The sequence below is a fragment of the Lynx canadensis genome, chromosome C2 (genome assembly GCF_007474595.2).
Source record: "Lynx canadensis isolate LIC74 chromosome C2, mLynCan4.pri.v2, whole genome shotgun sequence".
NCBI classification, from domain to species: domain Eukaryota; kingdom Metazoa; phylum Chordata; class Mammalia; order Carnivora; family Felidae; genus Lynx; species Lynx canadensis.
Window position 1 is genome coordinate 34,086,012 of NC_044311.2, and position 18,443 is coordinate 34,104,454.

Below are 18,443 nucleotides of genomic sequence, written 5' to 3' on the forward strand. Positions count from 1 at the left end.
ACATTATTAATCATAAGGAAAATCCAAATTAAAACCATAAGGAGACATTACCTTATAGCTATCAGAATGGTGATTATCAGAGAGAAAAGAAATAACAAGTGTTGGTAAGGATGTGGACAAAAGGGAACCCTCATCCACTGTTAATGGGAATGTAAGTTGGTACAACCACTGGGGTTTCTCAAAAAAATTAAAGACAGAAATGCCATATGATCCAGTAAATCCACTATTGGGCATTTATGCAAAGAAGGTGAAAATACTAATTTGTAAAGATATATGCACCCCTATGTTTATTGCATTATTTATAATTATTAAAAGCAAAACAACAGCAATCCAAATGTCTACGATAGATAAATGGATACAGAATATGTAGTATATATACACAAAAGAGTATTACTCAGCCACAAAAACAGGTGAGATTGTGCCATTTGAGATGTGTTGTGTCTAAAGGATATTATGCTAAGTGAAATAAATCAGGCAGAGGAAGACAAATACCATATGATTTCACTTAGATGTGGAATCTAAAAAAACAAAGGAACAGACAAAAAAAAAAAAAAAACAGCAACAGACCCATAAATAGAGAATAAACTGGTAGTTGCCAGAGTGCAGGAGTGTGGGGGGATGGGCAAAATGGGTGCAAGGGAATAGGAGGTTAAGGTTTCAAGTTGGGGAATGTGTAAGTCACAGGGATAAAAGGTACAGAATAGGAAATACAATCAATGGTATTGGAAAAACATTGTATAGTGACAGAAGGCAGCTACCCTTGTGGTGAGCGTAACATATATAGTTGTATCCCAATATTGTACCCCTGAAATTAATCTCACACTGTGTGTCAACTATACTTCCATAAAAAACAAAAACAAAAACAAAAAAAAACCAGAAAACAACAACAACAACAACAACAACAAAACCTCCAGGTATATTAGAATCACTGTGAAAGACAAATATACAGCTATAAGATACCATAGGAGAATAACTTACAACTGTGACCAGGAAAGATTCCATAAGACACAGCACTGAACTATAAAGGTGAAGACCATACATCTCCCTACTAAAATAGGGTTCTTCAGTTCATGAAACGAAACTACACTTGACCCTTAAAGAACATGGGTTTGAATGGCATCTGCAATCTACTAATATGCAGAATTTTTTTTATAAATACAGCACAGTACTATAAATGTATATTCTCTTCCTTATGGTTTTCTTAATAACATTTTCTTTTGTCTAACAATTTCTTGTAAGAATACCATATACTATATATATATAACATTAAATATGTGTTAATTGCTTACATTATTAGTAAACCTTCCTTCTGGTCAACAGTAGGCTATTAGTAGTTAAATTCTTGAGGAATCAAAAGTTATACACGGATTTTTGACTGCATGAGGGGCAGGGTAACACCCCCAGTCCCCCATGCTGTTCAAGGGTCAATTGTATAGGAAAATGGAAAGAGAATACAGAATGGTAGAAGCCATTTACTACACATTTAACTATCAAGTGGCTCATGTCCAAAATATGTAACTCTTACAAATCAATATGAAAACACAGGTAGTCCAACAGAAAAAATGAACAAAGTACATATATAAGCACTTGTAAAAGAAATACAAATGGTCAATAAACAAAGGAAAAAATGCCTAACTTAATTAGTAATCACAGAAATAAACATTACAACCACAATAATAACTCTATACAATGGCAAAAAATTAAAAATCTGACTTACCAACAACTGGTCAAGATGTGGAAATTTGAGAACTCTCATACACTGATGGTCGGAGTATACTCTGGTACAACAGCTGTGGAAAATACTTTGGCATTTTGTCATTTTCTTCTAGAGTTGAAGGTAAGCATTCTCTGTCAAAGTTGCTACAATGTACAACCCTCAAGGCTCCACTGACATCATTACCTACAGGAATGATATCACCTCTAATTGTACAGAATACAGTCTTTGTGGCTGTGTACGGAAGTGTTTTTCCCCAGGGCCCAGCCATTTTACTTCTTAGATATTGTACACAAGTGTGCAAGGATGCCTATACAAGAATGTTCATAGCACCAATTTACAATAGACAAGAACAATAAACCCAAATATCAATTTCCAGTAGAACAAAAAAATGGACTGTATAATTTTCATAGAGGAATATAAAATAGCAATGAAAATAAATAAACTGGACCAACAGACAACAACATGGACCAATAGTACAAAAATAATATTGAAGCAAAGAACAAATATTAAAAATAATATATATGACATGATTCAGCAATTTTATACAATTGAAAAATAGGTAAAACTCAACTATCTGGTTTAGGCATACACACAAAAATGGCAAAACTACAAAAAAACAAGGAAGTGGCTAACATAAGTCAGACTAATGATTACCCATTGGGAGAAAGGACATACCATGGGGGCGGGGGAGCATTTTGGAGTGCTGGTGATACTCTATTTTTTATCATTCATTATACTTGACACTATGGTTTATACCACTTTTAGCATTGTGTTCTACTTTACAAAAAAGATCAGTAAATAAATGAAAAAAAAAAAAGGAAAAGAAATATCCAACAACTGTTAATTAAAAGGACAAAACTGGGGGCGCCTGAGTGGCTCAGTTGGTTGAGCATCCAACTTCCACTCAGGTCATGATCTCGAAGTTCTTGAGTTCAAGCCCCTTGTCAGGCTCTGTGCTAACAGCTCGGAGCCTGGAGCCTGCTTTGGATTCTGTGTCTCCCTCTATCTCCCACTCTTCCCTGTTTGTGCTCTGTCTCTCAAAAATAAATGAACATTAAAAAAGTTTTAAAAAAAAGGACAAAACTGTATTCAAAGTGAAATGAATGAGTAGCAATAGAGATATTGAGAAGATATTACCAACCATGAATTTATAAGTACATGTACATAGGCTTGAAATATACAAAACAGGGATGCCTGGGTGGCATCAGTTAGTCAGTGAGTGTCCAACTCCAGCTCAGGTCATGATCTCACATTTCAATGGGTTTGAGCCTTGTGTTGGGCTCTGTGCTGACAGCTCAGAGCCTGAAGGCTGCTTCAGATTCTGTCTCCCAGGCCCTCTGCCCCTCTCTCTGCTTGTGCACTCTCTCTCTAAAATAAAACATTAAAATATATATACAGAGAGATATAGATATAGATATATAGATATAGATATAAATTCTTGACAAATCCACAGAGAAATTTCACTATCTCCCATAAACTAACAAATCAAGCAGGTAAGAAAAAAATTGATAGAAATGAAGTAGATTTAAACAGTATAATAGCTGGAGGGTTACTCAGTTTTCCTGCTTCGTTGGCATGGATACAGGAGCAGGAGAGCTGAAGGTCAGCTGACCTTGTACCCAGGTTGGACCTCAGTGGCTAGCACACTCGAGTTTACTCTTAAGGATTAAGTAGGGGGACCCAAAGTTCCCTCGTCCCTCAAACACAGCAGTGTTGAGGCCACAGGACTTGGAATCCCAAGAGTCCGGGCTGCAAAGTGACAGAGACCTCTCCAAGGGCCCTGGGGGACAACCTGGTAGGCCACAGGTGTGGGACTGCGAACTGGGAGAGATAAAATGGGTGGCATAGGCATGGAAGGGAGGGATCCCCTTCCGCAGAGAGACAAAAGGAAGAGGAAGAGAGGCTTTGGAAGTGTAGGATTGTATTTGGGGGAGAGAAAAAGCACAGACTGGGGATCAGAAAAAAACGGAGAAAGATCCAATTTCTAACTGCGGGACTCTCTCCAGACTGGGGCTGGCTGCCCTGTTTGCACACCTGGGGAGGAGGGGAGCCAGCCCCAGCCTCGATAACTAGTTCAGAGGCACAGTCCACAGTGGGAGAAAGCGATCCTCTCCCCTGAGTGCTGTGGGAAGAAGGTATATAGTTGTTCCAAGGACGAAGATCCCTGCCTGCACTGCCAGCCAGAGACCCTTTATCGACAGGGTGAAGCAGCATTTCCCCAGTACGGGAGAGCACGGATTGGGTTCCTTTTAACACACTGGGGTTTGAATCCCAGACAAGCACCAGGGAGGTGCGGTGGGGCGGAGCAGGGAGGTGGGGGCGCGGCTGAGCAGCCCTCTCAAGCCCAAGCAGCACTGTGCGGATGACTTGAACAAAGTGGTTTGGGACACCTGGTCGGGGGAGCAAAGACTGGGGTGTCACCATTTTTCTCCCCATCACCAATAAGGTAGGGCTTTCAGGGAACGGACAAGGGGCCACAATGTAGGCGGGACCCACCTATACCAAACCACGCCCCTTGCACCTGGTAACTGTGTATCTACTGGAGCAAGATTGAGGCTGACCACACCAGACAGCCCCCCCTCCAGACCAGGGCCGCCACAGGTTCCAAGGCACTGGCAGTTTGGCATTTTCTGATTTAATTCTTGGACAATTCTTATTATATATACATATATGCATACATATATGCATATATGTATACATATATATGCATACATATATGCATATATGTATACATATATATGTATGCATATATGTATATATACACATACACACATAAAAATATATATATAATCATATATATATATATATATATATTTTTTTTTTTTTTTTCTCTTCCTTTTCTCCTTGTTTCTTCCCTCCTCTAGTCTGGTCATTCTGGTCGTTGGTTTGTTTAAGCAGGCAAAATTTAATCTATTCTCTTTACACCTGTTCTAGATCTTCTTTACTTTCCTCTTTCTCTCTGGATTAAGCCATATAGTTTCTCTGCCTGGCCAATTTTCTTGTCTTTTTCCTCGCCCCATCATTTCTCTCTTTGTATGGGATCAGGCCTCTTCCACTACCATGCCCCTCTTTAAAAAAAATTTTTTTTCCAGGGTTACGTCAATGAACATATCAAAGCACACCTGGTGGAAGGTCCAAACCATGCCTATAACTAGGCAGATAAAGCAACCAGAGTCACAACAACAGAGCACATGCAACACACTCCAAAAAACACCTCCTGAAGGACCAGGCCCTGGACAGTGTATGACCCCCCTTTAATATAGTAGTGCTCGCAGGTGCAGGACACCTAATAAGCTTTTAAAACACAGAAGGGACAGAAAACTATCCAAAATGATGAAATGGAGCAATTCTCCACAGAAGAAATTCCAGGAAGAAATGACAGCTAAAGAATTGCTCAAAACAGATACAAAGAATATATCTGATCAAGAATTTAGAATAATAGCCATAAGATTCATCACTGGGCTTGAAAAAAAGCTTACAATACAGCAGAGAATCTATTGCTGCAGAGATCAAGGAACTAAAAACTAGTCATGATGAATTAAAAAATGCTATAAATGAGGTACAAAATAAACTAGATGTGGTGACAGTGAAAATTCAAGAGGCAGAGGGGAGAATAAGTGAAATAGAAGGTAAAATTATGGAAACACATGAAGCTGAGAAAAAGAGATAAAAAAAATTCTAGGGGTGCCTGTGTGGCTCAGTTGGTTGGGTGTCCCAACTTCAGCTCAGGTCATGATCTCATGGTGTGAGTTTGAGGCCCACATAGGACTCTGTGCCTGACAGCTCAGAGCATGGAGCCTGCTTTGGATTCTGTGTCTCCATCTCTCTCTGTCCCTCCCTTGCTCTCTCTCTCTCTCAAAAATAAACATTAAAAAATTTTTTAAAAAAATTATAGACCATAAGTGAGAATTAGAGAGCTAAGTGGTTCAATGAAATGTAATAATATCCGTATCACAAGAGTTCCAGAAGAAGAAGAAGAGCGAAAGGGGCAGAAGGTTTACTTGAACAAATTGTAACAGTGAACTTCCCCAATCGGGGGAAGAAAGCAGATATTCAAATCTAGGAGGCACAGAGAACTCCCTTCAGACATAACAGGAATAGGTCTTCTCCATGACATATCATTGTTAAACTGGCAAAATACAAAGTTAAAGAGAGAATTCTGAAAGCAGCTAGGGACAAATGGGCCTTAACCTACAAGGGTAGACACATAAGGGTAGTAGCAGATCTGTCCACTGAAATTTGGCAGGCCAGAATAGGGTGGCAGGAAATATTCAAAGTGCTAAATAGGAAAAATATGCAGCCAAGAATCCTTTATGCAATAAGGCTGTCATTCAGAATAGAAGGAGAGATAAAGGTTTTCTCAGACAGCAAAAACTGAAGGAGTTCATGACCACTAAATGGGCCCTACAAGAGATCCTAAGGGGGACTCTGTGAGTGGAAGGTAGCAAAGACCACAAAGGACCAGGGACATCACTACAAGCATGAAACCTACAGACAACACAATGACCCTAAATCCATATCTTTCAATAATAACACTGAATGTAAATGGACTAAATGCTCCAATCAAAAGACACAGGGTATCAGAATGGATTAAAAAAACAAGACATCTATTTGCTGTCTACAAAAGACCCATTTTAGACCTGAGGACACCTTCAGATTGAAAGTGAGGGGATGGAGAACCATCTATCATGCTACTGAAGTCAAAAGAAAGCTGGAGTAGCCATACTTATATCAGACAAACTAGATTTTAAACTAAAATCTATGCATCAAGAAGAGCTAACAATTATAAATGTTTATGTTGAAAAGAACAGCTTTAAATCCAAATGACAGCCCTGCCTTAGTTTAAAGCTAAAGTTCTCTTTTCTGCTTATTATGGATCTTTGATAAGAAATACAATTGCTGAGAAGTCTGTTTTGCTTGCTGTTTGCTACGAGCGTTGTGAGGCCTTTCCTGAATGTAACCCGCTGTGTAGTAGAATGGGTTGTAAACCTTCCTAAATGTAGTCTGATATGTAATGGAATGAGTGATTGTACATAAACTAACCGGCATTTCTCACTTCTGTAAACCTGCTTGCTTAGCACATTCCTCACCTACCCTACCCCCTTCCCCCTTCCCCCTTTTTTTCCTCCCGCCACAAGTAACGGACAAAGCCTTCCCGCCAAAGGACAGACAAAGGACGCCCAATCAGAGAACAACAAATGTCCTTACTTTAAAATCAACTAATCAGGCCCCTCATAATTTGAAACCTCCCCTGTGCTATTTGTCTCTGTCTATAAAAACGCTGTACCAACCCTGATCGTGGCCTCTTGCGTCACCGGCGACGAGTGCGCAGAGGACCAGGTTCGAACCTGCAATAAACAACCCTTGCCGCTTGGCTTTGACTTACGACTCTGGTGGACTTTTGTGGGAGGTTTCGGAACTTCGGGCATTACAATGTACCTAATTTGGAAGCACCCAAATATATAAATCAATCACAAACATAAGCAATCTTATTGATAAGAATTGGTAATTGCAGGGGACTTTAATACTCCACTTACAACAATGGACAAATCATCTAAGCAGAAAATCAGTAAAGAAACAATGGCCGTGAATGATATACTGGACCAGATGGACTTGACAGATATATTCAGAACTTCTCATCCAAAGCAGAATATACATTCTTCTTGAGTGCACATGGAACATTCTCCAAGACAGATCACATACTGGGTCACAAAACAGCCCTCAATAAATATAACAGGATTAAGATTATATCATGCACACTTTCAGATAACAATGCTATGAAACTTGAAAAAGTTTGGAAAACCTCGAAATGCATGGAGGTTAAAGAACATCCGACTAAAGAATGAATGGGTCAACCAGGCAATTAAAGAAGAAATTTAAAAAATATGTGGAAGTAAATGAAAATGAAAACATGACAGTCCAAACCCTTTGGCACACAGCAAAGTCAGTCCTAAGAGGAAAATACATTGCAATCCAGGCCTATCTCAAACAGGAAAAATCCCAAATAGAAAATCTAACAGCACACCTAAAGGACCTAAGAAGCAAAACAGTAAATAAACCCCAAGGCCAGCAGAAGAAGAGAAATAATAAAGATTAGAGCAGAAATAAACAATACAGAATCCAAACAAAACAAAACAAAACAAAACACCCAGTAGAACAGATCAATGAAAGTAAGACCTGGTTTTTTGGAAAAATAAACAAATTGATAACACCCTAGGCAGACTTTTCAAAAAGCAAAAAGGAGGACCCAAATACATAAAATCATGAATGAAACTGGGCACATCCCAACCAATCCCTCAGAAATACAAACAATTATCAGAGAATACTATAAAAAATTATATGCCAACAAACAGGACAGCCTGGAAGAAATGGACAAATTCCTAGACAAACACACACTACCAAAACTCAAACAGGAAGAAATAAAAAAAAATTGAACAGACTCATAACTAGAGAAGAAATTGAATCAATTATCAAAAATCTCCCAAGAGGGGCATCTGGGTGACTCACTCAGTTAAGCTTCTCACTTCAGCTCAGGTCACAGATCTCATACTGAGTTCCAGCCCCATGTTGGGCTCTGTGCTGACAGCTCAGAGCCTGGAGCCTGCTTCGGACTCTGTGTCTCCTCCTCTCTCTGCCCCTCCCCTGCTCATGCTCTGTCTCTCTCAAAAATAAATAAACATTTAAAAAAAAAAAAAAATCTCCCAACAAGTAAGAGTCCTGGGCCAGATGGCTTCCCAGGGGTATTCTACCAGACATTTAAAGCAGAGTTAATACCTATCCTTCTCAAACTGTTGTAAAAAATAGAAATGGAAGGAAAGCTTCTGGACTCATTCTATGAAGCTAGCATTACCTTAGCTCTCAAACCAGACAGAGACCCCACAAAAAAGAATTACAGGCGAATATCCCTGATGCACATGGATGTAAAAATTCTCAACAAGATACTAGCAAATCAAATTCAACAGTATATTAAAAGAATTATTCACCATGATCAAGTGGGATTCATTCTGGGCTGCAGGGCTGGTTCAATATCTGCAAATCAATCCATGTGATACATCACAATAGAAGAAAGGATACAAACCACATGATCCTGTCAATAGATGCAGAAAAAGCACTTGACAAAATACAGCATCCTTTTTTAATAAAAACCCTCAAGAAAATCTGGATAGAGGGAACATACCTTAAAATCATAAAAGCCATATATTAAAAGCCCACAGCTAATATCATCCTCAATGAGGAAAAACTAAGAGCTTTCCCCCTGTGATGAGGAATACAACAGGGATGTCCACTCTCACCGCTTTTTAACATGGTGTTGGAAGTTCTAGCATCAGCAATCAGACAGAAAAATGAAATAAAAGGTATCCAAATTGGCAAAGATGAAGTCAAACTTTCACTTTCACAGATGACATGATACTCTACATGGAAAATCTGAATGACTCCACCACCAAAAACCTGCTAGAACTGATACATGAATTCAGCAAAGTCACATACATAAAATCAAAGTCAAATACATAAAATCAATGTACAGAAAAATCAAATTCAAATACATAAAATCAATGTACATTGATATAAAATCAATGTACAGAAATCGGTTGCCTTTCTTATACACCAACAATGAAGCAAAAGAAAAAGAAATCAAGAAATCGATCCCATTTACAATTGCACGAAGAACCATAAAATACCTAGGAATAAACCTAACCAAAGATGTCAAAGATCTGTATGCCGAAAACTATAGAAAATTTATGAAGGAAACTGAAGAAGACACAAAGAAATGGAAAAACATTCTGTGCTCATGGGTTGGAAGAATAAGCATTGTTAAAACGTCAATACTACCCAAAGCAACCTACACATTCAATGCAATCCCAATCAAAATGGCACCAGCATTCTTCTCGAAGCTAGAACAAGGAATCCTAAAATTTGTATGGAACCACAAAATATCCTGAATAGCCAAAGTAATGTTGAAAAAGAAAACCAAAGCAAGAGGCATCACAACCCAGGACTTTAGCTTCTACTACAAAGCTGTAATCATCAAGACAGTATGGTACTGGCACAAAAACAGACACATAGATCAATGGAATTGAACAGAAAACCCAGAATTGGACTCACAAATGTATGGCCAACTAATCTTTGACAAAGCAAGAAAGAGTATCCAATGGAAAAAAGACAGTCTCTTTAGCAAATGGTGCTGGGAGAACTGGACAGCAACATGCACAAGAATGAACCTAGACCACTTTCTTACACCATACACAAAAATAAACTCAAAATGGATGAAAGACCTGAATGTGAGACAGGAAACCATCAAAACCCTAGAGGAGAAAACAGGTAATAACCTCTTTGACCTCAGCCACAGCAATTTCTTGCTCAACATGTCTCCAAAAGCAAGGGAATTAAAAGCAAAAATGAACTATTGAGACCTCATGAAGATAAAAAGCTTCTGCACTGCAAAGGAAACAATCAACAAAACTAAAAGGCAACCCACGCAATGAGAAAAGATATATGCAAATGACATATCAGATAAAGGGTTAGTATCAAAAATCTATAAACAACTTACTTAACTCAACACTCAAAAAACAAATAATCCAGTGAAGAAATGGGCAGAAGACATGAATAGACACTTTCCAAAGAAGACATCCAGATGGCCAACAGACACATGAAATGATGATCAATGTCATTCATCATTAGGGCAATACAAATCAAAACCACACTGAGATACCACCTCACACTGGTCAGAGTAGCTAAAATTAACAACTCAGGAAATAATAGATGCTGGTGAGGATGTGGAGGAACCCTCTTGCACTGTGTGGGGAATGCAAACTGGTACAGCTGCTCTGGAAAACAATGTGGAGGTTCCTCAAAAATTAAAAATTGAACTACCCTACAACCCTGCAATAGCACGCCTAGGGATTTATCCAAAGGACACAGGAATGATGATTCATAGGGACACATGTACCCCAATGTTTATAGCAGCACTTTCAACAATAGCCAAATTATGGAAACAGCCAAAATGTCCATCAACTAATGAATGGATAAAGAAGATATGGTTTATATATACAATGGAATACTACTTGGCAACGAGAAAGAATGAAATCCTGCCATTTGCAGCAATGTGGATGGAACTGGAGGGTATCATGGTAAGTGACATAAGTCAGAGAAAGACAGGTATCATATGTTTTCACTCATATGTGGATCTTGAGAAACTAAATAGGAGACCATGGGGGAAGGGAAGGGAAAAAATATATAGTTACAGAGAGGGAAGGAGGCAAACCATAAGAGACTCCTAAATACAGAGAACAAACTGAGGGTTGATGGGGGGCCAGGGGAGAGGGGAAAATGGATGATGGCCATTGAGGAGGGCATTTGTTGGGATGAGCACTAGGTGTTGTATGTAAGCGATGAATCACGGGAATCTACCCCCAAAACCAAGAGCACGCTGTACACACTGTATGTTAGCCAATTTGACAACAAATTATATTAAATTAATTATTGAACTTAATTAATAAAATTAAATACAGAGAACAAACGGAGGGTTGATGGGGGCAGGGGAGAGGGAAAAATGGGTGATGGGCATTGAGGAGGGCACCTGTTGGGATGAGCACTGGATGTTGTATGTAAGCTATGCATCATGGGAATCTACCCCCAAAACCAAGAGCACACTGTATACACCCTATGTTAGCCAACTTGACAATAAATTATATATATTAAAAAAAGTATAATAGCCATATATATCAAATAGAGATCAGGCTTTTTTTTTAAAACAACTTGTGGAATATGTATAAATTTCATCACATAAAAAGTGACAAAGAAACAACAATTTCCAAAGACCTGATACCAAAAAACAAAACATGTTCTGACTACAATGCAGTAAAATTAGAAAAAATTAAAAAAAAATAATAAAAAGACAACCTAAGAACGCTACACATTTTCAGACTTAATACTTCTAAACTTCCACTTTTAACCAGGATGGAGTAACAGAAACCAAATTTACCCTTCCACCTGTACCAACCAGAACCAAAACAAAACAAAGAACAGACAAAATACATGAAACAACAGTTTTCAAGATACTGGATACCAGGTATGTCCACATAACAGTCTGAACATGAATGTTTATAGCAGTTTTATTTGTAGTAGTAAAAAACTGGAAAATAACTAAAATCTCCATCACTAGGTGAATGGATAAACAAATTGTGGTATATTCATACAATGGAATACTACACAGCAATAGAAAGGAATGAACTATTAATAAATGCAACATGCAAAAATCTCAAAACAATTATGGTGAAAGAGGCCAGACAAAAAAAGAGAACAACTTTTTAAAATCAATTTTATGATTCCATTTACATGAAATCCCATAAAATGCAAACGAGTCTATAATGACAGAGAACAGATCAGTTGTTGCTTAGGGGTGGCAAGGGGCTGGGTAAATTACCAAGAGCAAAGAGAGAAGCTTTGGAGAGAGATTGATATGTTTATTATTTTGGTTGTGGTGATGGTTTCACAGGTATAGGTGCATCAAAACTTATCAAATTGTATACTTTAAATATGTTCAACCTACTAATCAATTATTCCATAATTAAAAAGTTAAAAAGGGGCTAAACACTAATTTCAGTACTTTACTTATATTTTAAATAATTAAAACTGGGTAAAAGTAGATCCAACAGAGGGGGCCTAAAGTTCTTACTAGTGGCACTGTCCCATTCAGTGATCCTCCAAAAAACTCTTGAGGCCTCTGAGGAAGAGTTTGAAACTTGTTTTAAACTAAGAGCTAAGGGGCGCCTGGGTGGTTCAGTCGGTTGAGCGGCCGCTTCGGCTCAGGTCATGATCTCGCAGTCCGTGAGTTTGAGCCCCGCATTGGGCTCTGTGCTGACAGCTTGGAGCCTGGAGCCTGTTTCGGATTCTGTGTCTCCCTCTCTCTGACCCTCCCCCGTTCATGCTCTGTCTCTCTCTGTCTCAAAAATAAATAAACGTTAAAAAAAAAATTAAAAAACAAACAAACAAACAAAAAAACCAGGAGTCAACCAGAGATTCTTAAACTAGCTAACAAAATTTAAATTCACATACTTTTTAAATTATATTTTTTCATTTCAAATAACATTAGATTTCCTAGCTGCCTCACAGCAATTTCTTGGAGTGATCTAATCAGCTCAGAGTATTTACATAATTAAATATCCAATTACTTTTTCTACCCAACTCTCAAAAGACACAGGTCCTTTCACAGATTGTGGGCTCGTGTTTAGAAATGTAACTGCAGGGGTGCCTGGGTGGCTCAGTTGGTTGAGCATCTGACTTCGGCTCAGGTCACAATCTCACTGTGAGTTCGAGCCCCTCATCAGGCTCTGTGCTGACAGCTCAGAGCCTGGAGCCTGCTTCAGATTCTGTGTGTGTGTGTGTGTCTCTCTCTCTGCCCCTCCCCAACTCACACTCTGTCCCTCTCTCTCCTTCAAAAATAAATAAACATTAAAAAAAATTTTTAGAAATGTTAACTGCAGCCTAACAAATCAAAGAATTTTAAATCTAGAATGAACCTAGGCCTGCTACTTATAACAGAGTGGCAAGGGATTGGTGGGGCGGGGGGGGGGGGCGGGGGGGAGTAACACTGGTCCCTTAAGAAACTCAGACTGAATATTGAGAACAGAGAATAAGTAGAAGCAGCAATAAAAGTATTCTTGGTAAAATAAAATGCAGCAAGGCTCAGCCTTGTAAGAGAATATGACTCATTATATGTGAATAATGCAAATAAGTCACTGAGGACACTTACATTTGGAAATTCTTCACAAGAACTTTATTTAAGATTTCATGTCCTTATAAAAAGTACATTACATCAAGATTGCAAAAAAGACACTTTTTTCAATGAGAGACTATTATCTACTCCTCTCTATTACCTCATAATTCATTTCCTAACCTAACCCAAAGATAAAACATTTTTTCCTTCTTCCTTTTCTTCCTCCAGCTTTGAAAGGTCAAGTGCCATGAAGGATATCTCAGTAGAATGTGCAATTTCCTTGCCAGGAAAGCAGTAGGTTCCTATTGGCTGAATTCAAGACTGCCATTGGCAATCCTTATTCCCAGAATAAAAAAGGTCAGTAAACCCTCAATTTAAATGCAATCTTTCTATTGTTTGCAACCTGTCTCCCTGAGTTTTTCTTTTACTTACACACTACATTTTAAAACAATCTTATAAGCACTCAAGAATTCCTTAAGATTAAAGGATTTAAAGTTAACTTACCACTTTAGCTTCGCAACTATTTTCTCTATAAGAATCTCAAAGCTAACAAAAATATAGATGGGAAGACCCAATATTAAGAAGGGGATGAATTCTGAGAGTAAATACATTTTTAACCCTTGTCTTAAAGCACGATCCTACAAAATACTCAGAATGTTAAGAATGCAATTTACACAGTAAAAATAATTTGATTTGTTTTCAGTATGAAAGTATTTTTAATTTCTTTACTGCAGGTACAATGGCATCCAAGTCATCAATTTCTGTAACAGAAAAACAAGAATAAGAATAGCTTTATCTAGTGATAGGCTCAGATGAAATGACAATCTCTCTGCAAAGGAAAACCTCAAACGCAAAGGCAACACTAGCACTTTGATGCACAAGAAATTTTTATACAATAGTGGTGATAAGAGTATCACTGATTGAAACACAGATGCTTTACAGGGCATCTGTTTGTAAAAGCTACCATATACCTACAAGTATCCTCTGACTCTGATATTAATCTCATTAGCAGTGTCCTTATTAAGAGATCATACTGGCCACATTTGCGATATGTCATTGCCTCTTTAAATCTATATAATTACATGGGTGAGCCTACATGGTGAAATCCTACGTAGAAGCTGTCTCTCTTCTGGGTACCCATCTGAGGACTTAATGATCTCTTCTCATGGAACATAGTCCTCTCCTTAATTCTACTGGACAAATTTCTCATTAGTAAGATCATTCTGAGGTCTACCTTTTAGATGAAACAACATATCTACCTAATAAAAAGTGTGAGGCTTCTCAAAGTACAAATCTCAGATGCAACGTACTGCAGAGCTTAGTCTGGTCCACCTTACCAGATAAACTAGCTCAGGTTCTTCTCTGCCAGATTCTTTGTGAATTTGGTTTCTCTTTCTAAGACTGTCTGCTTCCAACCAGCCTGTTAGAATTCAGTCTGAAAGCTCTTGGTCACTGGAGAAGCAAGGTCCTTTTCTCTCATTATCTAGACTCCAGCCCCAAAAGCCCCAGTGGGAGGTTCTCTAGATTCTGACCACTTTTTTCTACATTATTCTGCTAGGCCACTGTTTACAAATTCATTTTCTTTTATGTAAAAATGCTTCCTTAGATTCCACCTCTCTTCTTCCGTGTTTAGCTGAATTTTGGTTGTTTTTCCTTTAGCCTAAATTTATAGCCTATGCTATTTAAGCTCCTGACTTCACTCAGAATACTTGTCTAGATACACTTATAAAGCATCAGGATATAAGAAAAAATATATATGCAGATCTACAACAGATTATTTGATTCATACTTTATATCACGGTAAGGTACAAGATCAATTTCCTGAACCCCATTCTGAAATCACACTTGTTTTTTTCACTACATGAGAAATCTGCCTTATAAATAAATCCCACAGAGAAGGATCTTGGCTGGTATGAGAATATTCTCAGCTAATCATACCACTTATGTAAGAAAACAAAGTCCTTCTCCATATCTGGTATTCAGTACAACATTCCATAGTTCTTAAAATGACATCTAGTAATAATAAAAATAGTTATGTTTGCCAAACAATTTTAACTTTCCCAATGTTAAGTGTCATATGTAACTCCAGAGTTTCAACTGTGACAAAAATACAGAGTTCATCCACAGAGAGATATGGCTTATTGAAGTAAATGATGCCACATGAACCATGCTGAGTATCGTATCTAAGAGGAAGTTTCTATAGAAGGATTCTGAAATAAGTGTTACCTGTACACCAACTGAAATGTTTATTAATGATGAGAACCTCACTGTTTAACTGCTACCACAAAGCAAGAAAAATATTATTCTATGAAACAAAGCTGTTTGGAATACGAGGCAACACATTTCTATGCCTAAAACACATTCAGTCACTGTCTCCCTTGCTTCCACAGTCTACATAAAATAGGCCACAAAACTTTTACGTTTACTAGGCTAGATATTCCAGTCAGATGTTTCTTTCATTTATTCATCTTCTTACCAAATTTTAATTTACTCATTCCCTTATCTTCTACTAAACCTCATTTTCTCTTCTAATTTAAGAAATTTATTAAATGTCGGCTCTATGCCCAATGTGGGGCTTGAACTCACAACCATAAGATCAAGAGTCACAGCCTCTACCACCTGAGCCAGCCAGGTGCCCTCTCCTCTTCCAATTCAACTTCCTATGTCAAGGAGGCATTCTTTAAAAAAAAAAAGAAAAAAAAAATCTTTCAAATGAGCTATATAAAAAAAAATTAATCACTGAATAAATCACTTTAAACTTTAAAAATGTTCTTAATAGTAAGATAAATTACTTTTATAGCCATATATAATCACACTTAAGAGACTTAGAGGCACCTGGGTGGCTTAGTCAGTTAAGCATCTGACTTTGGTTCAGGTCATGATCTCTCAGTTCATGCGTTCAAGCACTTTGTCAGGCTCTGTACTGACAGCTCAGAGCCTGAAGCCTGCTTCAGATCCTGTGTCTCCTTCTCTCTCTGCCTTACCCTTACTTGCACTCTCTCTCCCTCAAAAATGAATAAACATGAAAAAAAAATTTTATAAGATAAGAGACTTGGGTCTCTGTTTTGCCTAAAATTCCTAAATAAGTTACATTTTTTCCCTTCAAGAGATAAAACTAACAAACTCTCAATATGACCAAAAATGCAAATATATATCTTCCCTACTATAGATTTATAAATGTGTCTTTCTTTATACAGATGTTTATTTTACATTACTTATCACCTGAGAAGGAAATTTAATTTGTGTATTTAAAAAACACAGTAAGTTCTATCCTAAAAAAAAAAAAAAAAAAAAAGGAAGAAAAAAAAACAACACAAAACATCTTCCAAGATCATAAATTCTACCACGATTTCTTCTCATTAAGCCATGACAGAGTTAGGGTTAAACTGGGACCAGCCAGAGTAATGCCATTTCTCCTTTTAAGATTTCAAAACAAAGGCAATCCCCAGCTCCTTAAAGGATATGTACCTTCTCTGTTCTGTAGACCAACCCTAACCAACTCTAACTGCAAGTTAGGAGTGTGTTTCCAGAACTGTTAGTGCTTTTTAGACACTTTCTAACAAAACACTTCTAGGTACAAGCACTAATACAGTGACTAAGGAACACTCTTCCCTCCAACCCAATGATATCTTAAGACTCAAAATTTAACCACCAACAACAAAGATCTTACCTAAGATTTCAAGTAGATCATTAGTAAATGCCTGAAATGCTGGGAAAAATTCCTCATGTTCTTCCAATTTGTTGATAATGCTTTTAAAAAAAATGCACAGTTTACACTGAATTTCCAACTTAAGATTTGCATTTGATTGAAAATAAAACATTTTCAAAATGTTAGGAAATTTCCTGCTAATTTAAATATAAATGTAATAATCATTTACTTCAATCCTTGATTCTTGAGCTCTGTGTTGACCTTTTACTACTTTTGTAGAGAAATATCTATTATCAGTGTAAACACGTGTTCCAAAGTTAAATTTATGTAACACTCCTGATGTGGAAAACTTTCCATTTAGCTCAAGGATTTTTAAGAGACCTTGCTTTTTAACGTTTTCTAAAAATTGGTTTTTATATCCAGTATTCTATTAAACATTAAGAATAAGTATCAGTAGACAGTATAAATATGGGAAGGGAAAAAAGACCAATAATGAGAGCTATGCTCCTTTTAAAAGCAGCAAGTATCAGGGGCGCCTGAGTGGCTCAGTTGTTAAGCATCTGACTTCAGCTCAAGTCATGATTTCATGGTTCCTGAGTTTGAGTCCCATATCAGATGAGCTGGAGCCCTGCTTCTCTCTCCACACCCCCTCACTCACTTGTGCCCTCTCTCTCAAAAAATAAAAACAAACACAAAAACCCACTTGTTTTGAGGTACCTGGGTGGTTCAGTTGGTTGAGCAGCGGCCAACTCTTGATTTCAGCTCAGGTCTTGATCTCACATTCCTGAGTTTAATCCCAGCATTGGGCTTTGCGCTCACAGCATGGAACCTGCTTCTGATCCTCTGTCTCCCTCTTTCTGCCCCTACCCCGCTCATGCTCTCCTCCCATCTCTCTCTCCTTGTCTCTCGAAAACATTTTTTTTTACTGTTTATTTTTGAGAGTGAGAGAGAGACAGAAAGACAGAGAGAGAGAGACAGCGTGAGAGCCAGGGAGGGGCAGAGAAAGAGACAGACAGAATGGGAAGCAGGCTCCAGGCTCTGAGCTGTCAGCACAGAGCCTGATGCGGTGCTCAAACCCACAAGTCTTAAGACCATGACCTGAGCCAAAGTCAGGTGCTTAACCAACTGAGCCACGCAGGTGCCCCTCTCTCACTCTTAAAAATAAATAAAAGTTAAAAAAAAAATTTAAAAAAAAAAAGCATCAAGTATCAGAAAACTCAAGTGTCAGATTAGGTAAAGATTTTTCTTGGAAAACTTACATAATATATGGAATAGGTGGTTTATGTAGATGTTCCTCTTCCCATATGTTACAGTACCAAATTGGGGGGAGGGGGTGGGAAGAGTTGCTTGAAGTATAGCTA

The 18,443-nt window shown here is 37.9% G+C and overlaps 1 protein-coding gene across 8 annotated transcripts in view; it reads right to left on the bottom strand.

Annotated features, from left to right (window-relative positions):
* Nucleotides 1–13,470: 13,470 nt before the first annotated feature.
* The window catches only part of CEP70 (centrosomal protein 70), an 86,300-nt gene continuing 81,327 nt past the window's right edge, over nt 13,471–18,443 (bottom strand). For all 8 annotated transcript variants that reach the window (XM_030328611.1, XM_030328616.1, XM_030328617.1 and 5 more), the window contains 2 exons: nt 17,104–17,183; nt 13,471–14,194 (listed from right to left, as the gene is read on the bottom strand). In XM_030328611.1, coding sequence (XP_030184471.1) covers nt 14,133–14,194; nt 17,104–17,183 — 142 coding nt within the window. In that variant the 3' untranslated portion in view covers nt 13,471–14,132. The remainder of the gene's footprint in view (nt 14,195–17,103; nt 17,184–18,443) is intronic.